This window comes from Pristis pectinata, chromosome 3, assembly GCF_009764475.1.
Source record: "Pristis pectinata isolate sPriPec2 chromosome 3, sPriPec2.1.pri, whole genome shotgun sequence".
NCBI classification, from domain to species: Eukaryota; Metazoa; Chordata; class Chondrichthyes; order Rhinopristiformes; family Pristidae; genus Pristis; species Pristis pectinata.
This window is the reverse complement of record NC_067407.1, coordinates 61,902,510-61,917,733: the sequence shown is the minus strand read 5'-3', so window position 1 is coordinate 61,917,733 and position 15,224 is coordinate 61,902,510. Positions and strand designations below refer to the sequence as shown.

General features: G+C 45.4%; 1 protein-coding gene across 1 annotated transcript; it reads right to left on the bottom strand.

The window, feature by feature from the left end:
* Positions 1–1,853: 1,853 nt before the first annotated feature.
* LOC127567957 (protein FAM163A-like) lies at positions 1,854–14,132 on the bottom strand. Its single transcript, XM_052011200.1, has 3 exons — positions 14,040–14,132; positions 11,352–11,681; positions 1,854–1,940 (listed from the first exon to the last, which is right to left on the bottom strand). Exons 1-3 carry the CDS (start codon positions 14,130–14,132, stop codon positions 1,854–1,856), a joined length of 510 nt encoding a protein of 169 aa, XP_051867160.1.
* Between the last annotated feature and the right edge of the window lie 1,092 nt (positions 14,133–15,224).

Below are 15,224 nucleotides of genomic sequence, written 5' to 3'. Positions count from 1 at the left end.
CTGTTGGAGGCAGGACAAGGGACGGGCAGTCTTGTCTACTCCCAGGTGCTGGGAAGGCCATTGCAACCTTGTAAGGAGGCTGCATGAATTTATTCTAGTAATATTGTAATCTTTTACTGCCTAGGACAGATATTTCTGGGCTTTGGGAAATAGGCAAAAAGGAGGAGAGAGGGTGGGGATATGCTGTGAGCCAGAGGAGTAGGGGTCTCTTCCTTCCCCAACAGACTCACTCAATAAAGTCAAAGTCGAGTTTATTGTCATATGTACATGTCTGCACAGGTGCAATGAAAAACTTAGTTGCAGTAGCATCACAGGCATATACTGTAGCATCAGATAAGCAGCATTCACAAGAGAAACATAAATTAAACATAAATTATACACAATTCTACACAATAAACTCCACTGAACAATGTCCTGCCAACCCCCACCCCCCATCCCCATTCACTGACCTGCTCTGTCTGATTCAGTCCCCATCAAAGTCAAAGTTGAGTTTGTTGTCATACACACAGGTACATGTATGAACAAGTGTAATGAAAAACTTACTTGGAGTAGCATCACAGGCACATAGCATCATATAAGCAGCATTCACAAGAAAAACAAACATAAATTCTACACGATTTTTACAAGAAAGAACACAATTAGAACAAAAAGAAGTCCATGTTAGTGCAGTGATCAAAGTGGTCATGGTGTTGCTAAACTGTAGTGATTATGGTTGTGCCAGTTGGTTCAAGAACTGAACAGTTGAAGGGAAGTAGCTGTCATCATCTGTCAGTCTTGCTTGGCTCCTCTGGTTCACCTTTAACTAACATCCTTGCCCCTCCACTTACCAGTTTCCACCACTCCCACACCTCCCAACAAATTCCAGCTCCCCCACCAGCCTCCCTTACTTCCATGGGCTACTCCGATTGCTCCTCACCAAGCCCACTTCCTACAGTCCATCCACACCCCTAAATGTTCTTTCTCCCCTACTGTGCCTTCTCCAGAGCTTTACTCCCACAGGAGACAGCCAAATCTGTGAATCAGTCTGCCCGAAACTGGGAACCTGGGGGAAAACTCCGTAGTATTTATGGATGCAATGGTCCTCCCTACACTCCCACCAACCAGAATTCCTCCCCCAGTAAATTTCAGAGCATACTCATTGGGTTATCTAATTCTTTAAAATTCATTCAAGGGATGTGGGCTTCTTAGGCTGAGTCAGCATCTAATTGCCTGTCCCTAGTTGCCCTTGAGAAGGTGGTGGTGAGCTGCCTTCTTGAACCACTGCAGTCCTTGAGATGTGAATATACTCACAGTGCTGTTAGGAAGGGATTTCCAGGATTTTGATCTAGTTACAGTGAAAGAACAGTCATATATATTTCCAAGTCAGGATGGCATGTGACTTGGAGGGCAACTTTCGGGTGGTGGTGTTCCCATGCTTTTGCTGCTGTTGTCCTAGCTGATAGAGGTCGTGGGTTTGGAAGGAGTCTCGGTGAGTTGTTGCAGTGTGTCCTGTAGAAATTGCTGCTCCTGTCTGTCGGTGGTGGAGTGAGTGAATGGTTGTGGATGGGGTGCCTATCAAGCAGGCTGCTATGTCCTGTATGGTGTTAAGCTTCTAGGTGCAGTGAAGCAAACCTATTCTGAGCACTTCTGTCTGTGTGCACTCCAGGTGTGCAAGTGACTGTGAAAGTGCAATAAATTGTGTTTGCTGTGCTCTTTACTTCCTTCCCCTTTGAATATATTCAGATTCCCCAATGATCCATATTTAGGAATTGAAGTCTTTGCATGGAATTTTCCAGGTGGCTTGACAACAGAGTGATCAGGTTTGGATGCTTTTTGAGGGAGTTTCTCATCAAATTTTCATGAAGTTTATACTTCTAATTCCAGTGAGAGAGAGGCTCCATCAGGCTAGTTATTCTTGCTTCAGTTGCTTGCATTTCAGCTTTAAAGCAGTGATTTGCTTCCTGAAACATTAAGCTCTGTTAGCCGTGTTAATTGACAAGGAAAACAAATGTTCAGATCAAAATCGTTCATCTATTGAACTCCAGGCTTCTGACTTTCCTTATTCCATATTTCCATACAACTTTCAAGGAAGACATTTCAGCCCATTAAGTCTGCTGGCTCAGAGAGTAATCCCATTCCCCATTAATTTTCCCTTCACCTATTCTCCCCACATTCCCATGAGGTGCTGAGGTTTTAGTGAGCCACATGACTTCCTTTTACTGCCAATCACTCCTCTTGAAGGTGCAATCAGAGCTCAGATCCTTCCTTTGTTCTGAATCCTATGAGCCCCATCCCCTTTCATGGTGCGCTGCCTTCTCGTCACAGGAGGAGATGAACAGACCCTACGGTTACCTGATTAGATGAATCATTCTGTTCTGAATCTTGTACTTGTTTATAATTTATAATAATTTATAACTTGTTTATAAAAACATAGCAGAGGATGAAGGGGCAAGTTCATCTTTTCTGCTGGGGAAGTGTGCAGCCAGATCTCAATACTACCAGAAATCTCCCCAACCTTGGGAGCATGTGGGGTCTTCCAGATTCCTTTCCCATTGTGGGGACCTCCAGATTCCAGGAATCCCCCTCTCCAGTATTCCCAAATCTGTCCACCCCATCCAAAATACAGCCTGATCCCATGTTCTTGGCCTGCCCCAACCCTGAAGCAGTGTAACCACATTTTCAGGACTCCTTTTCTGAGTTACTACATCCCAAACTCCTCTTCCAGATCCCAGGTTATGCCATTGCCTTCTGCAGTGTTTATGGATTCTAATTTTGTATCCAACGTTAACTCTTTAACTTTGCCGAGGTTTTAGAGGAAGAGATATGGCAGTGATCACAACTTGAGATCTGGCTACACAGGTTTGAAATTGTTGATTCAGATCAGCAGCCTAATCTCTCCTGTGGATTTGCCCTCCTTCCCAGGGAAATTATTGACACCGTAAAGGAAGTGTATGGACTTCGGGAAGAACCCAGACAGTGAGTTTAATGTTGGATTAGTGTTGGCATGCACATGATAGGTCGAATAGCCGATTAGTGAACATTTCTGAAGCCCCGTTTTCCCAAATGCTAAGGCCCGCCCTTTACTGCTGATCTAGTCATCTGGTTTGAGTCTTGACAAGAGGTAAAAGCCCTTAACTTAGTCTAAAAGATGCTGGTAACTCATTAACATGCCCAAAGAGTGAAATTCAAACGTAATGTAGAGACACAGTTCACAGCAGATGCTCGGCAACTTGAAGCCATATCATTTTATTATTTTATTTAAATAAATACAATTTACTCTCAAAATCCAGTTAGCAGGGTACATCCAGCCCTTTCCAGTACAAACTAAGGAAACATGCATGGCTGTGGTGATGTTAGGGAATTTTCACACAGAATCCCTGTACATTAGAGTATGTAATGAATATATCATTCATAAGAGTATTTCACCCAGGTTCTTGTTTCCTGTTGATCCATGTGGTTTAGTTCATTAATTTCCAATTTACTATTTCAACTTCCCATTCCCAGCTCAGCCTTGTAGCAAATAGCCAATGGGAGAGCCCTGACCCAATTCCACCCTCAAACCAAACATCTGTCTGAGATACTTGGACTTCCTCAGTTTTTCCCTCCCTCCTTCTTCTTGATTTCTGGGGTTTGGGGAAGACATGCTCTTGGCTTGTCACAATGGCTCAGGGCTGAAGTTGAGAAGTCGTTGATGGGGAATGACGGGTAGAGGTGAGGTGGACGCCAGGCAGGAGAGGAGTTCCGTGGTACAGTACATGTTGAGTGTTGCCTGACTAAACTATAAGCTGGCTCCATGCATCAAAAGGTCTAATAAATTAATGTGGGTGCCTATGTGTACAACGTTCCCAGCACATCTCTGCTATCTCTATAGGCTTCATAGCATGACTGCAAGAAACCTTGCCCTCTCCTGTTGTCCCTGGACACTTCCCAGGAAGGAAACAGACCCTCTTGTTATCAGCATGGATGAATCTTCCCAGACCCTTCCCTCCATCGCCAAGATTTTGAAGACAAATATGGTCAGAGAAAATGGAAACCACTACATTTGCTTCATGTGGTGCTCATGAGTTTTCTCTGGGATTGCTCGAGACAGCAATTTGGGGACTTATCGTCCTCCTGGGGATCAGGCCGGGTCTGGAGGGTTGACAACCCTGCTCCAATCCGTCACTTCTTTCAGTCTCAAGGGAAGTATCCTGAGCTTTCAAATACTTTCTGAAGTTGACAAATATAAGGTACCACCTAGTTACCATATGATTATTAATCCACATAGCAGATTCCATCATCTGCAGCCCTTTGTCACCTCCACCTATCATCTCCCAGCCTCTGTCACTATTCCCACTCTCCCCTCCATTTACATATCACCCCTACTCACCTGAATCTACCTATTGCTTGCCAGCTCTTGCTCCACCCCTTCCCTTCACCTCTTTATACTATCTCCACACTACTCTTTCAGTCCAGATGAAGGTCTTGACCCGAATCGTTGACTGTCCATTTCCCTCCACAGATGCTGCCTGACCCACTGAGTTCCTCCAGCAGTTTTTGCTCTAGATTCCAGCATCGGCAGTCTCTTGTGTCTCCACTTATAACATTGGGGCAAGCACTGTCACTTATAGCAGGCTTAACAGAGCTGATAATGCTACATGGAGTCATAGAACACAGAAACAGGCCCTTCAGCCCACCATGTCCATACTGACCATCAAATACCCATCTATAGTAATCCCATTTACCAGCACTTGGATCGTAGCCTTCAATACTTTGGTGATTCAAATGCTCATCAAAGTATTTAATGAATGTTGTGAGAATTTCTGCCTCCATCACCATCTCAGTGTGTTCCAGATTCTTACTACCCTCCAGGTGAATCAGTAGTTCCTCAGATCCCCTTTAAGTCTCTTACCCCTCACCCTACACCCACACCCTCTAGTTGTAGACATCTGCTGTGGGGACGATCAAAAGCTGAGGTGGGAATGGGGGGGGGCCGACTACTGTGTGGACTGTGGGACTGTGATTGTCACTTCCACATAGCAGTTGGAGTGCAAAGTGTGCCTGGATGTACCTGACCTCCAGGGTCCTGTTGCTGTGCCCCACCATCGGTCTTCCAAGGCATTACTCACGACTGACTGGGAAGAAAGGAGGAGCAAAGTCAAAGTCGGGTTTATTGTCATATGCACAGGTGCAATGAAAAACTTACTTGCAGCAGCATCACAATGCAGCATCCTTAGTGCATGATCAGACAATTTTCAGCCAGGCCCTCTTTCCAGTAAGATACCTTTCTAACTAATAAGCAAAACTGCTCAGAGAAAGAATGAAGAAAACTCGCACTGCTTTACTTGTGTTCTGGTGATTTTTCTCTGCAGTCTCCTTAGAGAGTGTCTTCAGGATCAACCTTTCAGGACTACCAAGGCAGCCACGAGGCTGTCAGTGATCAACGGAGGAGGATAGAGGGATCGGGACCTGTGTCCACCCACCCCTTCAAAACGTTGGCTAATATTGGTGTGATTTCCACCCCACCCCCCAAATTACCCATTAGCTGGTAAAATACCTCATAAAATTAGTCAACCTTAGTCTGAGTGAGTGGTAGAGTCTGGGCTAAGTTGTTGGGAATGTGGGGATAATAAAATGGGATTGGTGTTAGTGGGTGCTTTATGCTCAGTATGGACTTGATGGGCTGAATGGCCACTTTCCATTCTCTATGACTCAATGGAGCTGGCATCACCACAGCTAAATTAAAACCAAACATTACACTAGTTCAAGAGGTTGCATGGAGATAAAATGCTATATATCTTTGTTAAACACTAATCATTCTTGGGGTAGAGTGTCAGTGGAAAGATGCCATCTCTAATTAACCTTGGTGGTGGTGAGCCAATGCAGTGTGACCATGTCCTTTGCCTTAAAACACTGCGGTCCATGCGGTGAAGGTCCTTTTAGGTGCAGAGTGTCAACATTTTGACCCAGTGATCGTGAAGCAATGCTCCCAATTCTCCAGATGTGAACGGTGTGTGACTTGGAAGGATACTCAGGATTAACAATATTCTCATGCTGACCTTGCCCTCCCAAAGCTAACAGCTACTAATGCTTTGTTGCCAGCCTTATTGGACGAATTACTTTGGACATCCCATGGTTCCAATTGAATTCATTAAAGGTTTCTGGTTAATAAAATGTAGCTAATGTGTGAAATTTGCATAGAGGACCTCAACAGACTTTTGACATGAGATTTACAATTAAGGATGCTTAGTTTTGCAAGGGATAGCCTGAGTAACACCTTACTTCATTGCAGTTACCACACACTTTTGTATTACATTCAGGAGTGTTCTGTAAGATCAGGTTCCTGAAATCCTGTTCATTTTTCATTTTCAAAATTGGTGAATACAGACCTATTCCTCCCTCTCTATATGGAGCCCAGATGTTGCTGTTTCTTATACGTTCAGAGGGCAGGGACTGGAAGGAAAAGTCCTCACAGAATATGAGCTAGTCCAGTTGTTTGGGAGAAAGTGGCTGAAGAGAGGGAGAAGCAGAGTAGGTTAAAGATCTGGTTCATGGAGCAAGTGAGAAATTAGTGGAGGAGAGGGAAGTGAGAGTGGGAGAAAGAAGAGAAATTTGTTTGGGGAAGGTATAGAAATAAACAGGCAGAAAGGGAAGAGGACAGTGAACGGAAGGAATTATAGTGAGAGGAAGGTGGCGCGGGATAGTTAGTGCAATCATTGTATCACGTCTCTGGTGACTTACCTGGCAAATGGACACAGGTGACCTTGCGTACTTGTTGGAGGTGAGGTGATGTGATCTGAGGCAAACTGCCAGTATCTGTTCTGACCATTAAGGCCCATTTTGCTTTCCTCAGCTAGAGCCAACACATATTTCTGTGTATAAGCTTTTGAAGCAGGAACTATTCATTATAATCGATTCCACCTTGAAAGAGACTGTAAAGTCTTGTCCTTGAAACTGAAAACATCTCTTTTTAAAGACAACAGAGGATTTGACTGCCAGATGGAAGCATCACAAATCCAGTGCATGAACCTTAGTGGGTGATGACTGATTCCAGATGAAAAAACAACAAGATGCTGGAGGAAGTCAGCAGGCCAGGCAGCATCCATGGAGAAAAACAGATGGTCAACGTTTTGGGACAGGACCTTTCTTCAGGACTGAAGATAGAAAAAGGGGAGCCCAATAAATGAGGGGTGGGGAGCATAGCAGTGATAGGTGGACAAAAGAGGGGAGGCAGGGTGGGCACAAGGTGTGATAGATAGATGCTGGTAAGAGATAGTGATAGGCAGATGAGGGGGAGGAGGGGAGAGCAGATCCACCAGGGGATGGGTCAAACGTATGGAGGCAGGTGGCACAGGGGGAGGGGAGGAGAGGAGAAAAAAATAGGTGAGGAGAAAGAGGAGAGGTAGACTAGGAACTGGAAGAAAAGAAAACAAGAGGCTTGGGTGGGGGTTACTTAAAGTGGGAGAATTCGATGTTCATGCCGTTAGGCTGTAAGGTCTCAAGATGGAAAATGAAGTGCTGTTCCTCCACTTTGTGCTTGGACTTCTCCTGGCAGTGGAGGAGGCTGAGGACTGACATATCAGCGATAGTGTGGGAGGGGGAGTTGAAGTGACTGGCAACGGGGAGATGCAGATCGCGGTTATGGATGGAGTGCAGGTGCTCTACGAAACAGTCACCTCGTCTGCGTTTGGTCTCACCAATGTAGAGGAAGCCACACTTGGAGCACCGAATGCAGTAGATGATATTAAGGGAGGTCCAGGTGAATCTCTGTCTCACCTGAAAGCACTATTTGAGTCCCTGGAGTGCTGATGAAGAGAACATTGCAAATGGGTATTGGGTATTATGTGACAAGAAGCCATCTTCATCACCATCACACAAGCCATTCCATTAACTTACCATGACTAGTAATTAATTGTAACTTCAAACCTTGTACAGTTTGAACCCCATTGATAATGGTAGTGTTTTTTTTACCAAATTATCATTTCACTGATGTGGCAAAAGCTTACATAGCTTGTGCTGAGGTCTGGGTACTTCTGAAAGAGTAAAGATATTGCTCAATCAATGCCAATATCGCAGCCAGATCAGAATACAATGAGGTCACCGGGGACAACACTCTTTAAATGCTAAATATTACAGCTTCCTTTGCTCTGTACCAACAACATCTTTTAACCTCACAGGAGCCTCCAACCCACTGATATAACTTCTCCAATTCCCATTATGGTAGGTCTCTCTTGTTCCTAACTTGTTACTTTGTGCAGAATCATCAGCAGACAGGAAAGGCCTGGATGGAGTACCACCAACGTGCTTCTGCTTAGGAACCTTTTAGCTACCAAACAGAGATGTCCTTGCTGTTAGTGAAGACTAGATTAAATCCTGGACCAAGATTTAGTCCACATGCCAATTCTTCATGTCTCTCTGAAACCTGCCCTACCTCAGCAGATGTAAAGAGGCTGATACCATTATATGGATGTTCATCCATAAACAGACACAGCATGAGCTCAGGGAAGTACAGAGGGAGCTGACGTATCTTTTAAATCAAAAGGAGGAGGTGTTTTTAGAAGTTAAATACTGAGTATAGTTCTCAGAGATACCAGTATTGTGTGTTTCCCCATTGTTGAAAACTACCATTCATTTCACAGATTATATTTGTTGCTTGTTTTATAACTTCCAAGGCAGCAAAGCCACCTCATGTTCATTATTGTTAAAAACTACTATGCACAGAAGTACTTTTGCTTTGAGAATTCCTGACATTAGGAAGGGGTGGAATTTCAGCACATTGCACACTGTCGGGAAGGCAAGTGTGGTGATCAGCAGGAAACGTGAGTGGTTTACACAGATGTGATTATCAGTGTCATGTGAACATACCAACCAGACCAGCTTAATAGATCAAACCACACTTCGGCAATTAGACCATGTTTCAAAAAGTTTAGTTTTTTTGGTCCAAAGGGAGAGGGAGGAACCTAATGAAAGGATCCTGTGTATCATGGTGCAAAGGGGGATTCTGAGCATCAGGGGTCCTGAGTATTCCGACTCCTGAGTGTTTCTTTAGTATGGGCGATCTCCTCTGTTGTCAGGGAATAGATCGTGGTGAATACCCTTTATCAACACCTCATATCTGAAGCCTTACTTATTTCAAAATTCCTTTCCCTTGCCTTCCCACCACTGAATCCTGTAAGGCTTGAATATTTGTGTTTTGGAGTCATAGAGTCATCGAGCAATGCAGCATGGATTCAGGCCCTTTTGGTCCAACCAGTCTGTGCTGACCACAGTGCACACCCAGCTAGGCCCAATTTCTTGCATTTGGCCCATATCCCTCTTAGCCCTGCCCCTCCATGTAGCTATCCAAGTGGTTCTTAAATTATACTATTATACCTGCCTCAACCACTTCCTCTGGCAGCTCGTTCCATATACTCACCACACTCTGTGTGAAAAAGTTGCCCCTTAGATCCATGTTAAATCTTTCCCCTCTTGCCCTAAACCTATGCCCCCAGCTTTGGACCCCCCTACCCTGGGGAAAAGACTGTTACCACCCACCTTATCTATGCCTCTCATAATTTTAAACAGCTGTATAAGGTCGCCCCTCATTCTCCTGCATTCCAAGGAATAAAGACCCAGCCTGGCCAACCTCTCCCTAGAACTCAGGCCCTCTCGTCCTGGCAACATCCTCGTAAATCTTTTCTGCACTCTTTCCAGTTTAACCACACCCTTCCTGTAACAGGGTGACCAAAACTGTACACAGTACTCCAAGTGCGGCCTCACCAATGACTTGTACAACTGCAACATAATGTCTCAACTCCTATACTCAGTCCCCTGACTGATGAAGATCGGCATGCTGAATGCCTTTTTCTCCACCCTGTCCACCTGTGACGTCACTTTCAACGAACTATGAACTTGTACTCCAAGCTCCCTCTGTTCCATTACACTCCTTCGTGCCCTACCATTCATTGTATAAGTCCTATGCTGGTTTAACTTTCACAGGGCATTGGGATTTCATCCACTTCCCGGACATCTGATAACCACCTGTTATTCCCTGCATCAGGCACCGAATCTCACCTAGGGGCAGATCTGAAGTATCTCCCCCAGTTGTAAACCCAGGCAGTGATCGCCAGCAGTTCAGCTAACAAGAGAAAGCAATCACCACCATCCCTGACCCTGTCCTCTCCAGAAACCCCTACATAGGAGGGAGATTGCCCTTCTCACCCACTTGCACTCACCACCCCTGCTCTCAATTTTTCAAGCACATAATGCTAGATGTTTCATTACGTGATAAAAACCAAGTTCCTCCCCTTTCTGAATCTCCTATAGTTTAATGACTAATTAACGAAATTGTTCAAAACAAACGAAATAAAAATGTTGTTAACATTGAGATTTTCCACCTTCCTTTCCAGGTGATTAAGCTTTAAACTAGAGTGGCTAGGGCAATCTTAAATTTTTGGCAAACACTCTCTGCACTTGTCAAGGCCAGGAGTCACCCGGCTGAGATCAGATGCCCCAACACCAACGCGGGATTAAACTCTTGGTCTATAGGACCAGTGTTGCTTCATGGCAGGAGAGAAGTGGGACCATGCCTTGGTGTCTGCGCTTGTGCAAGATGTGGGTCAGGTAGGAAGAAAAACAAGGCAAACTGCGTGAGATTGTAAAGAGTGCACAGAGTCGGTCACCGGGGCTGACACGATGCTCGCTGTTGGAGGCGCGTTGGCTACGTTCATTGGCTGAGATGAGAGGAATGTCACCAAGGTGGAACGCAGCCAATGAGAGGATCCTGGAGGTGCAGTCATGAGTGAGCAGCTGTGCAGAACGGACCAATGAGCGGACGCAGAATGTAATCCATGCTCCCACGCACTGAAGCATCAACACAGTGATTTGAAATGGGCTGAATTGGCAGTTAAGGAAAAGTGGCATTTTCTGTTTTCAAATGCTTAAATCCCACTCCATTTTGTTAATCCCATCTCCAAATCTCGTGATGGAAAATGCAATGACCTTTACCTCTGGAAAATCGAGGACTGATTTGCTTTCTCCTTGTGTTGGAAAATTCCTGCACAAAGTTCATAAAAACACAAGTGAGATTGCCAAGAGGAGTAAAGCGAGGGCTAGTTTTATGTCTTATCTCAGAGAAAAGAAACCAGGTGCTCAGACTGTATTCCTGCAGGACAGATGCTCTCCATTCACTGACAATTGGGAAAGGTACAATTCCTTTACTGCAACCTATTGTTCAAAGATTTTTTTTGCAGACTTTATTTTCCCTTTCCTGGCATTGGAAAAATATAGCCTTCTCCTTCAGCTCCCCCCACCCCACCCCTTCCCCCCGCCCGCCCTATCCCACGCCCCCGACCCCGACCCCAAGTTCACACCTCAGTGCTTATAGCCCTGACGCTTGCAAGTGTCTCCCGCACCGTGTTTTGGCGGATCACCGGGAAACCTTGGAGCGAGGACATCTTGAAGGGTGGCCCCGGCTCTTTGTAGCGGGCCGGGGTGTAGGCGACGCGTTCGCCTCCGTTCCGCATCTCCTCGGCGGTCCGTATGTAAAAAGGGGAGCGGCGAGGGGAGCAGTTGGGGCACGAACCCCCCGCGGCCGCCTGGCTCGGCTCCACCGGCGCGGGCAGCTGAGTGAGCAATCCGTCCACAAAGTGCGCGTTGCAGGCGTTGCAAGCAAAGCGCGGGTGAGCGTACAGGTCTGAGTCTTCCTCCTCATCGTCCGATTCGCCCTTTTTGCAACAATAATACTGGCGGAAAAAACAAAAAGAAACGCGAAGGAGACAGGACTCAGAAACTGGAAGCAAACCAGTAGAAAGCACACAGTGGCCAAGCCAGGGACAGTATATTGTGCATGGCAGGACCCTTAACAGCACTGATGTACAGAGGTATCTTGGGGTCCAAGTCCATAGCTCTCTGAAAGTGGCAACACAACTAGATAGGGTGGTAAAGAAGGCGTATGGCATGCTTGCCTTCATTGGTTTAGGCATTGAGTCTAAGAGTAAGGAAGTCATGTTGCAGCTATGTAAAACTTGGGTTAGGCTGCACTTGGAGTATTGTGTGCAGTTCTGGTCACCCCAGTACAGGAAGGATGTGGAGGCTTTGGAAAGGGCGCACAAGAGGTTTATCAGGATGCCGCCTGGATTAGAGGGTAGGAATTATAAGGAGAGGTTGGACAAACTTGGATTGTTTTCTCTGGAGCATCGGAGACCTGATAGGAGTTTTAAAAATTATGAGCGGCATCGATAGGGCAGACAGTCAGAATCTTTCTCCCAGGGTGGAAATGTCAAATACCAGAGGACGTGCATTTAAGGTGAAGGGGGGAAAGTTTAAAAGGGATATGCAGGGCAAGCTTTTTTACACAGAGAATGGTGGGTGCCTGGAACTGGTTACCAGGGGTAGTGGTGGAAGCAGATAGGATGGAGGTGTTTAAAAGGCTGTTAGACTCAGGAATATGCAGGGTTGGCAGAACATGGATCATGTACGGGCAGAAGAGATTTAGTTTAATTTGGCTTTGTGTTTGGCACTGACATTGAGGGATGAAGGGCCTGTTCCTGTGCTATACTGTTCTATGTTCTATACTGCCCTCTGATTATCTTCCAGCCAATATTTTGCCTTGCACCCCAAATAAAGTCCAAGATCCTAGACTCTGCAACCCAGATCCAAAGGGGCACCCACTAATCATCCTTGTATTTGCTGGGTTACATTTATTGTCAGGCTAGCTATGCCTCCATTCAAGTCATATTGTCATGTGCACGAGTATGATGAGGAGCAGGTACAATGGAAAACTTGCTTGGAGCAGCATCACCGGGTTGCCTTCATTCTCTGCCTTCTGTGCTTCTGCTCCTCTCACTTTGTCACTGGGATGTCCTGCAGCCCTCCCATGTTTTCTGTTGTCCTCCAAAGTTGCCTCCTGAGGAGTCTGATTTCCCTCACTGGCCATGCTGTGTGCCCTGGAGTTCCTTCCCTATGCCTCTCAACCACACTCTTTGAAAAGAAGCTGCCTATAACCATTTTGCCCAACTTCTTGGTCACCTGCTTTTAATAACTCCCAATATCATTCCTACAGACATTGTAAATGGTGCTCTCTGAATGTTCAACATGGAGGTGACGACTGAGACACAAACCATTGTCCTGCAAACTAGAAATGCACCAGAAGTCTCACATTTGTCTGAAATCAGCTCAAAATGACTGCAGATCTCTGCAATGGGCAAGTGTCAGCAGTTCTTGCGCCTCTGTGTCAGATGTTGTGGGTTCACCTCTGGCGTTTCAGTGTTCAGTCCAGGCTGCCACTCGCTTCCTGTGCAGGAGTGCCGCAGGGTTGATGTCCTCTGGGCTGGACATTAAATTGAGGGCCTGTCTGTCCTTTCAGGTGGACTCAGTGAAGGAAATCACAGTGTTATCTTGAAGAAGTTGTAGGAGTCCTGACAAGATTCCTTAACCAATATCACTAAAACTGGAGTTATTTACCTTATTGCTGTTTGTGGGAGGTGGCTGTATGCAGAATGACTGCCTAATTATCATCCTACAGTAAAACATGGCTGCTCACCATCACTGTGAAGCACTTTGGCATATCCTGAGACTTAAATATGCTTACATATGTATAAGTATAGCAAGAATTGGATCACTGGTCACACGGTCAATCTATTTTCTGTATATTTCCATACAATATAGAAGGATACAATCCCATTCCCAATAATTTTCCCGATGACCTATCCTCCCCATGTTCTCATCAACTCCCCCCCCCCCCCCCCCCCCCAAATTCCACTACTCACCTACATACTAGGGACAATTTACAGCAACTAGTGAAACTACCAACCCGCATGCCTTTGGGATGTGGAAGGAAATCAGACTATCCAGAGAGAACATGCAAACCCCACAATACACAGCACTAGAGGTCAGGATTAAACCTGGGTCACTGGAGCTGTAAGGCAACAGCTCTACCAACTGTGCCACAGTCCTGTTCTGAACATAAACATTGTCTTGCCAGCAATCAGGAAGGAATGTTTTACAAAGCAGTGGCCCATAATTCAGAAACAACAAGTGCATTTGTATTCATTAGTTATTCTGTTATCCAAGCCCTGTGTTAGTGACACTTACTAACTCACCTGGAGTCTACAGTAACAGAGCACACCTATGATACAAAGCAGTATCACTGTTGCTAGTATTCCACCAGTGATAACAACAGTTCCAGCTGTCATCCGACCAGTTCTCCATCAAACCCTGGAAAAGCAAAGAGAAGATGTGAGATTGGAAGGACTAGAGGGGGTGTGAATGTATGGTTGGGTGGGGGGGAGGATGGAAGGGCAAGCTCATTCTAAAGACACATTTGCATACGTTCACCCATCCTCCTTTCAACAAGCACCTCCCAAACCCACAACTTCTACCTCTGTGGGCACATGGGAACACCACCGCCAGGATTTCCTAATCCTGATTTGGAAATATATTGGCATTCCTTCATTGTCCCAGGCTGTAAATACTGGGACTCTGTCCCACATCTCTGTGGGAGCACCTTCACCAGAAGGACTGGACTGGTTTGAGGTATCAACTTGTCATCACTTTCTCAAGGACATTTAGGGACAGGTAATAAATGCGGCGATAAGATTTATAAAATGAAGGCATTGTTGAGTGACTCTTAGTGGATCAGAACTTGTCGTCAGCACTGAGTGGTCACATGGAAATTGCAGGGACTTGCCTTTACTGAGAATCTCCCAATCTAGATTTGCTTCTAAGAGCTGCTTCCATCCTGAATGGTGAGGTGCTGTGTGGTGGCAGGTCTTGAATGAGCTCATAACAAGAGATGGATGGGCCAGACCAAGGCTGGCCTGTGAAACAGCCGAAGAGCCTTGACAACCGGCTAAGCCACACCCCCAAGGCTTTGCTGGCTGTCCATTACTAGGAATATTCCTGAATGTCCTTGACATTCAGAAGTGTTGAAACATTGTTGAAAGTCAATTGATTACAATCTCTAAAAATGTGATCAAATAAAAATATTAAGTTGTTCAAAAATACCTTTAAACAATTAAAAACATTAAAGCAGACTCAAGTAATTCAAAAAATGTTAATAACCTTATACCTACCCTTCTTCTTTGCAGCCCTTCCTCTCCATTCAAGTTAATGGGCGCTGTCCCTGCCCTGGGTCTGACTGGTACAAGTTCAGCAGGCAGATCCCTTAGTGTGGAGTTGGGGTTACAATCACAAAAGCCATGATCTTACTGAAATGTGGACTGATTAGAGGGGCCAAACAGAACTCTCCTGCTCCTAATTCATTTTTAAAAATTAATGCAAAATAA